The sequence below is a fragment of the Ictalurus furcatus genome, chromosome 21, assembly GCF_023375685.1.
Source record: "Ictalurus furcatus strain D&B chromosome 21, Billie_1.0, whole genome shotgun sequence".
Classification (NCBI taxonomy): Eukaryota; Metazoa; Chordata; class Actinopteri; order Siluriformes; family Ictaluridae; genus Ictalurus; species Ictalurus furcatus.
The window spans coordinates 7,274,365-7,286,808 of NC_071275.1; the positions used below are offsets into that span (position 1 = coordinate 7,274,365).

Genomic DNA, 12,444 nt, shown 5'->3' on the forward strand with positions numbered 1-12,444 from the left:
ATTCCACATCTATTAACATTCATATCTGATCCCACACGAACACATCATGCCAAATAGCTTCAGAAATTAATTTCCCCCCCACATTCATAGCAGGCAAGCTCGCTGCTTGTTTATCACATGTGAAAATGACAAAAAAAGCTCTGCTACTGCGATACAGATATTGTTATAAAGTGGACATGTAGCCACGTGCACCAGCTAAACTATAGTTAGAAGATTTTTTTAAATTAATTAAGTAAGAATGGTAAACAAGTAAGCGAGTAAAGAAGTCAGTAAGTTAGTAATAAATACACTATATGGGCAAAAGTATATGGACACCTGACCATCACACCCATATGTGGTTCTGCCCCAAAGTGTTGCCACAAGATTGGAAGAATGTCTCTTGTACACAAAGCGTGCTCCATTAAGACATGATTTGCCAAAGCTGGTGTAGAAGAACTCGAGTGTCCTGCACAGAGCCCTGACCTCAACCCCAGTGAACACCTTTGGGATGAACTGGAAAGCAGACTGCGCCCCAGACCTCCTCACCTGACATGGGTGCCTGACCTCACTAATGCTCTTGTGGCTGAATGATGATCTCACAGCCATGATGGTCAGGTGTTCACATACTTTTGACCATATATTGTAATCAGTAAGAAAGAAAAAAGGTCAAAAAGCAAAGAAATAAATAAATTAAGGAAGTAAGGGAGCAAGGAAGGAAGGAAAGGACCGCAAAGTAATGTAAGTAAATAAGGTACGAAATTAAAGTTATTAATTAACTAAAGGAAGTAAAGTAAGTAAGTACGTACGTAAGTAAGTAAAGCAAGAAAGTAAGTAAGAAATGTAACTAAAGTAAGCAAGTAAGGAAGGAAAGCAAATAATGCGAGAAAAGTAAGAAAATAAAACAAAAAGTAATTAAGCAAAGTGACTAAAGTGAGCAAGTAAAGTAAGGAAGGAAAATAAGTAAAGAAATGAAGGAAAATAAGTAAAAGTAATTAAGGGAAGTAAGTAACTAAGTAAAACAAATGAGGTAAGTAAGCAAAGCAACTAAAATAAGCAATTAAATTAAGGAATAAGTAAAGCAAGTAAAGAAGGAAGGAAGAAAAATAAATAAAGTTAGTAATAAAGTACGTAAGTGAAGCAAATAAAGAAAATAAAAAATAAGTAAGTAAGTAAGTACATAAGTAAGCCAGCAAGGAAGGTAAAGAAAGTAAGGAAAGTAAGTAAGTAAGCAAATAAAGGTAATAAGTCATTAAGAGAGTAATGTAAGCAAAGTAAGCAAGGAAGGAAGGAAGGAAGGAAGTATGGAAAGTAAATAAGTAAAGTAAATAAATCAATTTAAGTAAATAAATGAGTAAGTAAATAGGTAAGTAAATTTACTAAATGAGTTTACAAATTGCGTTTTTGTACTCAAGAAATTCCTGAAATTGCTTTTATTTGTATTATTTTATATGTATTTTTTACCTGCATTACTCCCATGTCCTCCCACCATTCTAATTAGTCCAAAATAAAGTTATGTAGACAGCTAGCTAACCTTTAGTACTTGTCACAGATAGAGATGACTTTTATATCTGATTCTCAATTCGCATTTTTATTATTCCTAATAAATTTTTATTTATTAGACATCAGCCAAACTTGTAAAATAACATAACCCTAAACTCTTGTATCGTATTCAACTTTTGATCTCAAACCCAAATGTCTTTGGTGTACAGCACAAACAAATGTATTGGCCTTGCCGTTCCAATAGTTTTGGACAGGACTGTATTCTGAGTTTGATGTGATTGGAAGTACAGAAGTGCAAATGGCCTTCACAAAATTACAGAAAATCATGCAAACAGTTTCACGTCGCCGGAGAGGAGGACTATATATGAAGAATTCATTTGCGTGACAAATAGGCCACAAAAAGCACAAGCTATATTAGATTTTTTTTTTTTTTTAAATTCCCATTAAAATAGCTGCCTAACAGATTACCCGAACATTTTTGGCTCAGGTTCTTTTTGTACCCTTCGCTGCAGGTAATGAAAATAGATTGGACATTAGGAGAGATAGATCGGGGGTATTAGAGGAAAATGAGGGAGAGAGGGAGGGAGGTGAGAGAGAGAGAGAGAGAGAGAGAGAGAGAGAACAAGAGCGAGTGAGAGATGAAGGGAGAAAACGAGGTGAAGCATGATGAGAGATCAGATGAGAGGGAGAAGGACGAGAGGAAAGAGGGAAAGAGAAAGATCTCGAGAAAGAGCTTGTATATCAACTTAAGTACGAGAGGAAGCTTACGAGCAAATGCAGGCCAGGAGTCTAATACAATATTTGCCACATAAATCATAATGGGTCTGCTTTTATTACACACGAGTGTGGGCTACGATGATGTAATGAGCTGAGTCCTAAACTGAGATTAGGAAATATGCAGGGGATATTTCACAAGGGAACATAAACACATACCCCACACACATATACACACACACACACACACACACACACACACACACACACACACACACACACCTACATATAGGTAAGAGCAGCTCTGTTTTAAAATCTTTATCCCTGAGCTGACGTCTATTGCAGTGCCATGGCTTTACCTGTGCCCACGATGCGCGGGTCTGCAAAGTGCTTAGCGAGGATGGCAGCGAGCTGAGTGAGCGTGTCCTCATAACCTGTATGACAAACACACACTTGTTAAATAAAAGTGAAGTCATAAGAACTTGCAAAACACTGTAGCAGTGGCCTCAGGATGCCAGTTTACATGCCGCTCCACCATGTTTATATGGCTCTGAAGGAATAACTTACACGCAAATGCTGGTGACGCTAATAATAAAAAAAATTATTATGCATGTTAGATCATACTAAGCGATCATTCACTGTCTATCAGGGTTCAGGGAATTTACATCTTTATCCAGCATCACTGTGCAAGTCCTCACTGAGCTGTTCGGTGTGTTTCTACTGTACCTTGGAGCTCCTCCATGCTGTTGGAAGGGCTGAAGTAGTTCTTAAGGGCACTGTAGCTATTCATGGCCACGTTGAGGTAGAACTCGGGGGTGAAGGCAAACAACGAGCCCGTGTCGTCGGCGTGCTCGATGGTGCAGATGCACACACGCAAGAGCCAGTAGATATCCAGCATCTTCTCCTACAACACACACATTTTAGCAAAGATGCATTATACACTGCGTTTATAACATTCATTCAAATTTAAATGACTTGCGCTCCCTCCAATACACAGATCAAATCCTAAATGGCTTCCTCTTTACAAAATACATATACATAGGGTATAATATAATAATTATGGCTTTGTAGAGCATACATAGTGCATAACATGGCCAATAGAACGAGAAGCCAATCTTATGCACTTCAGTGACTTCAGGTTCAGAAGCATTTTTTCTTTGTTGAGGTATATTGAGGTATATAAATTCTGTTTACTAGAAAGTGGGATCTTAAAGATTTTACAATATGTAAATATTCAGAAAATTCTAATAGTGTTTCAAAAGTGAAATTTGTTCAGCCCTGATAGATAGAAACATACATACACGCATACATACATACCAGTCTGTCCAGTATTTTGCAATTATGCAATCACAGAAATGAATGCAAAATCAAGGAAACGCCACAATATTACGAGGAACTTGCAATTAATGCTTTACATTGTTTTGGGGGGGGGGGTATCTCCTCATCCACCTGGATGATGCGACAGCAGCCATAATGCACCAGAATGCCCACCACACGCCAGCTATTAGTGGAGAGGAGAGTGATGTAGCCAATTCAGAGATGGGGATTATTAGGACGCTGATAGATAACGGCCAATGGGGGAATTTCGCCAGGACACCGGGGGTATACCCCGGGTATACCCCTACTCTTTTACGATAAGTGCCCTGGGATTTTTAATGACCACAGAGAGTCAGGACCTCGGTTTAACGTCTCATCCCAAAGACTGTGTTGTTTTTACAGTACAGTGTCCTCGTCACTATACTGGGGCATTAGGACCCACACAGACCACAGGGTGAGCGCCCCCTGCTGGGTTCACTAATACCACTTCAGCAGCAACCTTAGTTTTCTCCAGGAAGTCTCCCATCCAGGTACTGGCCAGGATCAACCCTACTTAGCTTCAGTGGGAAACCAGGCAAGAACTGCAGGGAGATATGGCTCTGGCTTTGGGCAAAAAAGCGTCATGTGGTGCCATCATAATGCGCATTCAGCCAAAGTCCTCTTCGATTCAAGGGCGTCGAACATGAGGACAGCAAAAATATCTCACTTACCAACAAACATCACTGTGAAAGACCGTGCGAAACCATTTAGTGCAACTGCAATTTCACCAATTCGAGTAGTTTTCCGTAAAACAATATCTGTCCTCAAATTGAAAATTAAGCATTTTTTGGCCACAAAAATCTCAAAAAACCTCAGCAAAATCCTGTACAGACTGACATACATACATAGTACATTAAGCCTATTCTTGTCATGATGGGTGAAAATGTTATTATTACATTTTAAAAGCTGCAAGTGATCAAACTGTGGAAAAAAATCAGCTGCATCACGATGCATAAAGTATCATTTTATAAACACAAGCTGAATCAAAACCAAATTACAATGCACCTAAATTCCCACCTCTAGTTTTTTCACTACTCTCAAACTACAAAGTACTCAAAGGTCTGTACAGAGACTCCTGCTTATTCCCTTACACACACACATATTACAGAAAAATGTCAGCTTCGACGCACTGCCGTTTACAGCACACACCGGAGCCTCTGCAATATAACCACTGACAAGCGGCGTTTATTTCTCAGCTGCAGCTTAAACGTCTGCCTTTCTTTATAGGACGAATGAAAGTCTCTACCTCAGCAAATAAACTTTTAGACAACATCAATAAAATTAGCCTACAGGTCAAAACGAGGAGTCGGAGAATCGTCTCCTGATGGAGCAAAAGGATCAGTCACTGTAAAAATGTGTCCTTGTAATTAGAGAATTCTCTCTCTCTCTCTCTCTCTGTCTGTGTGTGTGTGGTGCTGTACCTTGGAGTAAATGGTGGCGTTGATCCAGGCCAACCTGCGGCTCAGGTGGTTGAGCTTCTCAGCAAACACCTTCTGGCTCTTTTGCAGCTCCTCCAGAATGTCTGCTCTCTGCACACAGCATGGTACGTTGTCCCTGAGTGTGTCATTTTAAACACATGTGTAGCTGCCTACAGTCTACAGTATCCATCCATCCTTCAATCCATTTTTCATACCATTTATCCTACACAGGGTCACGGGGAGCCTGGAGCCTCTCCAAGGGAACTCGGGGTTCACAGGCGGGGGGACACACTGAACGGGGTACCAACCCATCGCAGGGCACAATCATACACACATTAACACACTACAGACAATTTGGAAATGCCAGTCAGCCCACAACGCATGTCTTTGGACTGCCGGAGGAAACCCGGGAGAAACCCAGAAAGCACGGGGAGAACATGCAAACTCTGTGCACACAGGGCAGAGGCAGGATTCAAACCCCACAACCCTGATGGTGTGAGGCAAACATGATAACCACTAAGCCACTGTGACCCCCGTCTACTGTATGTAATTCTGTAAACTACAGACATTTCTGTACTGAAATAAATTTCTCCTCCCTGTCAAATCTACAACAGGGAATTCGAGGCTAAAATCATGCATTGTACATCCGGCTTGGTGGATTCCAGCTGACTGTAAATGCCTTACTCTTCCTGGACATCGGGCTATCTTCTCTTCTGTGTCTTTCAGGGCGACGGCGTACTCATGCACGTCATCCGACACGACCACCATCTGTGGGAGACACACACAAACACGGTCATCATTCCTGGGCTCTAAACATTCTTTAAATTCCTTTAATGCAAAATCATCAAGTCACTATAAGCAAGCCATCAGCAGAACTCTGGACCATATAAACAGGCAGCGGTTCTGCAGCTGAAGTAATGTGCCAGAATGAAAAGGTCAAAGGGGTCACAGAAAGCAGATGAAAAGCAATACTAACACTAAATCCAGCAGATATTTACTGCATGGACGGAAAATAACAAGGTAATAAAAAAAGATGTATCGCTTTGCTGCGCACAGTCTAGTCGAGAAAAAAAAAAAAAGGGGGAACAAAATGCCCGATAAAAGACACTGTTACTGATTTAAACTCTGAAATATTAAAACCTGACCTTCACTTTGGACTTTTCAGATATAAAACATGCAGTGTGTCTAAAAACGGGGAAATAAAATGCTGCCTATTGGAACTGTATTGGAATTCAGGAAGGAATCCAATCGTGTCTGAATCAAGTGCTTCCGCATAATGCTGCCTGATGATACCCTGGTGCTGATTTTTTGAAAGCAGTGCATGTTTATGAACCGGTGGCTTACATATCCCATAATAATCCTGTGCATCAGCAGTCTCTTGAAAAAATGGCAGTGTTACTGCTGGAAGAACTCTGGCACTTCAGCACCATGGACAGCTCAAACCCACCATCAAGCAGCACAAAATACCGCCAAAGCGTCAAACCCGAAAAGAAGAGCTCATGTTTTATTGATCCGGATTCAATTATCAAACATTTTCCAATTTTAGGTACACTTACCAATATCTCAGCTGATTATGTTTGGAGATTTGTGGGGACTGTGCTGAGCCCAGCCTCTAGCCCACTAAATGCATGGAAAAATATGATCTAAGAGGCGTGTGCTGCTAAAAGAATTTTCGCACTCAGTGAAGCTTAACAATTAAGACTGAAAATTCAGACACAATTCAAGAAATCTGAATGATATCAGGTAAGGAGAAAAGTAGCACAGTCAAGGTTCCAATTCAGCCCAAAGGTGTTCAGTGGGGTTGAGGTCAGGGCTCTGTGCAAGACACTCAAATTCTACCACACCAACCTTGGCAAACCATGTCTTCATGGAGCTCACTTTTGTGCACGGGGGCATAGTCATGCTGGAACAGGTTTGGGCCTCTTAGTTCCAGTGAAAGGAAATTGTAATACTACAGCGTACAAAGACATTTTATACAACTCTGGGCTTCCGACAGTTTGGAGAAGACCCTCGTATGGGTGTGAAAGTGAAGTATCCATAAATATAATATATGGATTAACACCTAATACCAATAATTAGCTTTTTATTATTGTTAAAACAACTACTATCACCAAGTGCATATTTAAAAAATGAATAAATAAATAAATAATAATCTAAAAGCTGTTAAAGTCATCCAGTTTAGAGCGCTAGTTTTAGCCACACTAATCAATTTGTAAACACTTTAACCATGACAGATGGAAGGCATTCATAGCTGGTTTAGCAACTGCATGGTGAGCAATCAGCTTCCTTAAAGCACTCGTGTTAAATGACTCCCAGCATTATAAATGGCAGAAGAGCCCAGGCGATTTCTGTAGTACCCTAGAGAGTTAAGTGACTCAGTAATGCCAGGAAACGTATTATCCATCAACGTGTATATGCTGTGACTCAAAACTTATTTTTTTAAATGACCAAATATGACATAACTGCTGTGAACTTCTGTACAAGTAGATAGCATAATGGCGACAATATGTCGGATACGGATAACGTTAACAAGACGCGTCGTGTGAACGTCATCTTTCGCACATCCTTCCTTTTTAATAACACAATTTGATCAATTACACGTGGAGCGGTAATAACTTGCGAGCCACTACAGTTGGCACAGCTCAGTGAACTGATAAATTAATACATCAAATGAAAGCGAATTCCAAAATGGTGAACGCGAACCCAGCGTAAACACGTCCATCTGATACGCAACTTTAAAATGTCCTTTTCTTGTAACACATTTCATGCAGCACAAATATGCTGAATTAAGGCTCCCGTTGGGGTAAAACAACGTTCCCCCATGTCGACGGTGGTGGAGTTGTTTTTGTACGGCTCTGCTGAACGAAGCACTTCTCAGAGAGCAGGGATCGCATCCACCCTGCCGCAGAGTATGTCAGAGAAGACTACATAAAAGGCATCTCGAAGCTGCTCTCAGATCCTAATCTACTCTCGTTCGGGGAAAGGAATTACTCAGCCAGGTGTGTGTAGTGAAGTTTAATGCCAGTCTTACGGTCAGTGAGATTGAATGTCTCGACTGACGATTCAATTAGAAACTTGGTCATCGTGTCAAGGCTGTAAAGTGCAGAGAACGTGTCTACAAGGGAGCGCATGCAGTAAAGCGCAGCCCTCTAGGACAACTCGTGTCTTTTATTTAGTCACAAACTATTTATTTCCATATTCAGAGAAATCATACTGATTGTTTTGCCGTTGCTTCATTGATAATGAAGAACATGTAGATGTTTCATCATGCTCAAGCTTGAATACCCTTATTCTAAAAAGATCAAACTTCAAAACATCAAACTATAAAACATTTCATGCAAGTTAAGTGGTTTTATAGATGTCTCTTCATTTCATTCCATGCATTCATCCTGATGAATCACTTTATCCCGAGTCACTGTTTATCCAGAGCCTAGGGTTAATCAAAAGTAGCCAATTCATCTACTGGGATGTTTTTAGCCCTTGGGAGGAAACTGAAGAACCCAGAAGAAACTCCAGACAAATGGTAACCTGATATCTGGATCAAACCGTGGAGCTGTAAGGTGGCAACACTACCATGCACTGTATAGTTAGGGCTCATTTATTTACTTCTGGGGGATTTGTGGGTAAGCAAAGTTCACAGGAGCTGGACAAGATCGCTAGTTTGAATCCTAACGATGCCAAAGCCATCCGAGGAGCTTGAGTCAGTGATCAAACCGGGCACAAATGCACCACATCTCTATTGCTGCAATCCTTCGTACTTGGAAACCCCACCGCCGACACGGAAAAGTGCAACTGGACTAGTCAATTCGAAATTCATTCACCTTACCCGAGTTCTCTGACATAAACACACAGATAGAGATCGGTCACAATAAATACTTTAGTTGAACGATATTTTGTCTCAGAAATAATTGCGATAAATGATATTTTAAGACCATTTTATGCCACTGATATAATGATAATATAATAGCATAGCAATGCAAGTACACCCTTTTAAAGAGCAGCAAATTTTTAATTCTTAAGAATATTCAGATACTGGAATTGAAATGTCAAAAAAGTAGCTTGTCTTCTGATGGAAATATCCTTTAAATTTAGTCGATATTTCTTCATGTCATGTTTATTCATTTTACTTGGACTAAAATGACATGGAATATTAGTCAGCGGCATTTTAGTTGATGAGAAAATGCAGAAATGAAACCAAATATTCACACATTTTTATATGAACTTAAAGATGCATCAACAAAAACATGTGAAAACCTGATCTCCTGAAATAATACCATTACGATAAGTACAATATTGTAATACAAGATTATGAATTCTTCATGCTTTAGTTATTCATCGTCTGCATTTTAGTGCAATGTTATGGAAAGAGTGACTTACCGTTCTAGCTAGTGCCTTACTTACGTTAATGTTCGCTTGTGCAGTCGTGTTATTTTGTGCAGAAGCGAGTTGTAATATTACATTTATGTCATGAGATTAATCGGACATTTAGACATGTGTATAGGATGTGTTTGGGTGAGTTAATTAACCCTCCAGTAAAGCGCTTCAGTTTCCTGTTCGTTCACTGTTCAGCTTCAGCTCACGCAGCTCAATCCCCGACATTACTGACTACGACTGGATTATTCGAAACACTAGAAGTGTTCTTTCTAGATTTTCCTTCTTTGAAAAACATTGTGTGAGCACTGTTAATATCTTGCGTGTAATTTTTGCAACAGTAGGTTTTAATTAAAATCAATGCTAGTGCTTGCTACACATCTTAAATTCGAATGCACGCAGTTTTTGCATTCGAAAGTGCATTTTTATCTTAAATTCGATGAGAGGACAGAAGCAGCGCGAACAGCGAAAAAGTTGATGACGTTCGTTCTTACGTAAACAAACACGGATGTAAACAAGATGGACGGTATCGAGGTCAGCAAAAAATGATCAAGGTCATGTCCATATATCCTATTATAACATAGCATAATCATCATGACAGGCCTAGATATGTAGCTTTTGTGTTATTGAAAAAGTGACTGAACTGCTTTGCAAGTTTATATTTGTGATGTAATTCCTTAGATTTCAGCCCAGTTTTACATACAGTTTTATACAAGCTAAGATGAACACAGCTGACTTACAGGATCGCTAATGCATGTACATCTTCTTTAAACAGTATGTGAATCAAATTTAGCGACTCACCATACTAATAAGACCATGCTCTGGGCATCCAGGTTTTAAATTGGAACTTTGGAAAATCAACTTCAGAGTTTTCCACGGTCCGAGTCCACACATCACATGTAAAAGTCACATGCTTGGCCTATGCATCTTGTGTGTCTCTTATCACAATTGTTTGTTATTTTACATTACAATTTTTCCTTTAAATCAATTTGAGCTGCATTCCATATATTATATTATATGTGTGTGTGTGTGTGTGTGTGTGTGTGTGTGTGTGTGTGTGTGTATATATATATATATATATATATATATATATATATATATATATACACACACACACACATATATATATATATACACACATATATATATATATATATATATATATATATATATATACACATACATATATATATATATATACACACACATATATATATATACATATATATACATATTTATACATATTATATATATATATATATATATATATATATATATTATATATATATATACACACACACACACACACACACATATATATATAAAAGATTTTGAAAAGTATATTATGCTAACGTTTTCCACAATATTAGTCCTGACCCTCATTCTAGCCTAGCTGTAAAATTTGCACATATCAAAGCATTTTTTTTTAATTCACATCCCATCAATATACATAAACAGTGGAGTGAAACATCAAGCCTTGAGAACCCCAAAGCAACGTGCAGGATGATACAGCATTTCCTCCATGATGTCTAGTGCACCAGCATTGTGCTCCAGGGAAAGTCTGAAGTGCACTCTGGGATCTCACCTTGCCCAGCTGCTGGTGAACGCTCAGGTTGTACATCATCACAATTCCATCCAGGATCTCCAGCAGGGACTTCTCCGTGATTGGCTGCTCGGGCTCTTCCAACGGTCGCCCCAGCAACAGCCCATCGTTACCATGGCTTCCCTCGACTAGAGATGGAGGGGTGAAGGTATATAGGAGAGAGGGGGAAAAAAAGATGTTAGGAGTTTTTAAAAAGAAAAACAGATTATCCACCGGAAAAGGTTTCAAAAAAGTGGCACCCTTTTCTCTCAGGGAAGGTGATTTTTTTTTTTTCTTTCCAATCCTAGCCTAGCTAATTGGTTTCCCGCTGACTTCTTTTGTAGGGCTGGAAATTGCAGTGTACTGGAGGTGGACAGGGCTTTGTTATGCCCTATAGGGACTCAGGGGTAATGTAAGCACCAGTGACATTAAGCCTTTATTATTATGCTGTGCTATCTTGATTAAAATAGACTTCTCTCAAGTGCAAAATGATACATGTATAAAGCTCGAGAGATGGCTTATGGTATTTGCAGACTGGGAACAATGAACACGACAGTCCTAAATTGTGTCTACCGTTTCTGTAGCAAGTGTTCTAGGAAGCGTTAGATGTTTAAGCAACTCACTGTCCTCTTCTGTCCTCTGCTCCACAGGCAGAGTGCGCACTTTGACCTTTTCTGGGGGGGCCAAAGGTCGCCGTGGGGTCATGAGACTGACAGCGGCCGTACTGAGGAAACGATTGGCTCTGCCCAGAGTGGGAGAACTCAGCCAGCTCGGCCTGGCCAAAGCTCCACCCATCGCTGCTGCACCAGACGGCCTCTGAACACAAACACACACAAGCACAACTCCATAACTATTAGCCCCCTTAACAATGATGCGTAATAACGGTCCGAGTGGTCCGTTAGAGGACGAGGCACAGAGCAGTTTTGTAGCAAAGAACCGCAGTATGTAAAAAAAATTAGAACTATTTACATTTAAAAATGTGTTTAAGTAAAAATAAATATACAATGCCCCCAATATGTGTAAGCTCAAAATATCACTTCTTGCTTAGCATCATTATTTTACACAGTAATTTATGTATATGGCCAATATTTATACAGTTAACCATGTAATTGTAGGAATGGAAAAGAGGAGAATTTTTTTTTCTAGCATTTTTAGAAGTAGTCTCCACTACCAGTGCTTTGTAACAGTCAGAGGCAAAGATGGTAAAGAGGTGTGATTTTCTACCACAGGAAAGTCTTTAGGACAGAGGTCTTTGCAGTTCCTTGGTAACAGGACAAGATGCTTTTTTGGCTTATTAACTTCATGAAGGGGGGACAACTGTTTACAGCTGTTACAATGTAAGGAACTAAATCCAAAATGTCCTACAACATTAAATGTGACTATGAACAGATTAAAAAAAATAATATTGTGTTACTCTTTAATACATAACACACACATATACATATATATATATATATATATATATATATATATATATATATATATATATATATATATATATATATATATATATATATATATATG

At 39.3% G+C, this 12,444-nt stretch overlaps 1 protein-coding gene across 2 annotated transcripts in view; it reads right to left on the reverse strand.

Annotated features, from left to right (window-relative positions):
• Positions 1-12,444, reverse strand: part of LOC128625228 (E3 ubiquitin-protein ligase RNF123) — a 155,424-nt gene that overhangs the window by 109,995 nt on the left and 32,985 nt on the right. For both annotated transcript variants that reach the window (XM_053653407.1, XM_053653406.1), the window contains exons 23-28: positions 11,544-11,736; positions 10,924-11,069; positions 5,652-5,735; positions 4,971-5,078; positions 2,920-3,097; positions 2,553-2,627 (exon numbers count right to left, since the gene is read on the reverse strand). In XM_053653407.1, the coding sequence (XP_053509382.1) occupies positions 2,553-2,627; positions 2,920-3,097; positions 4,971-5,078; positions 5,652-5,735; positions 10,924-11,069; positions 11,544-11,736 (784 nt within the window). The remainder of the gene's footprint in view (positions 1-2,552; positions 2,628-2,919; positions 3,098-4,970; positions 5,079-5,651; positions 5,736-10,923; positions 11,070-11,543; positions 11,737-12,444) is intronic.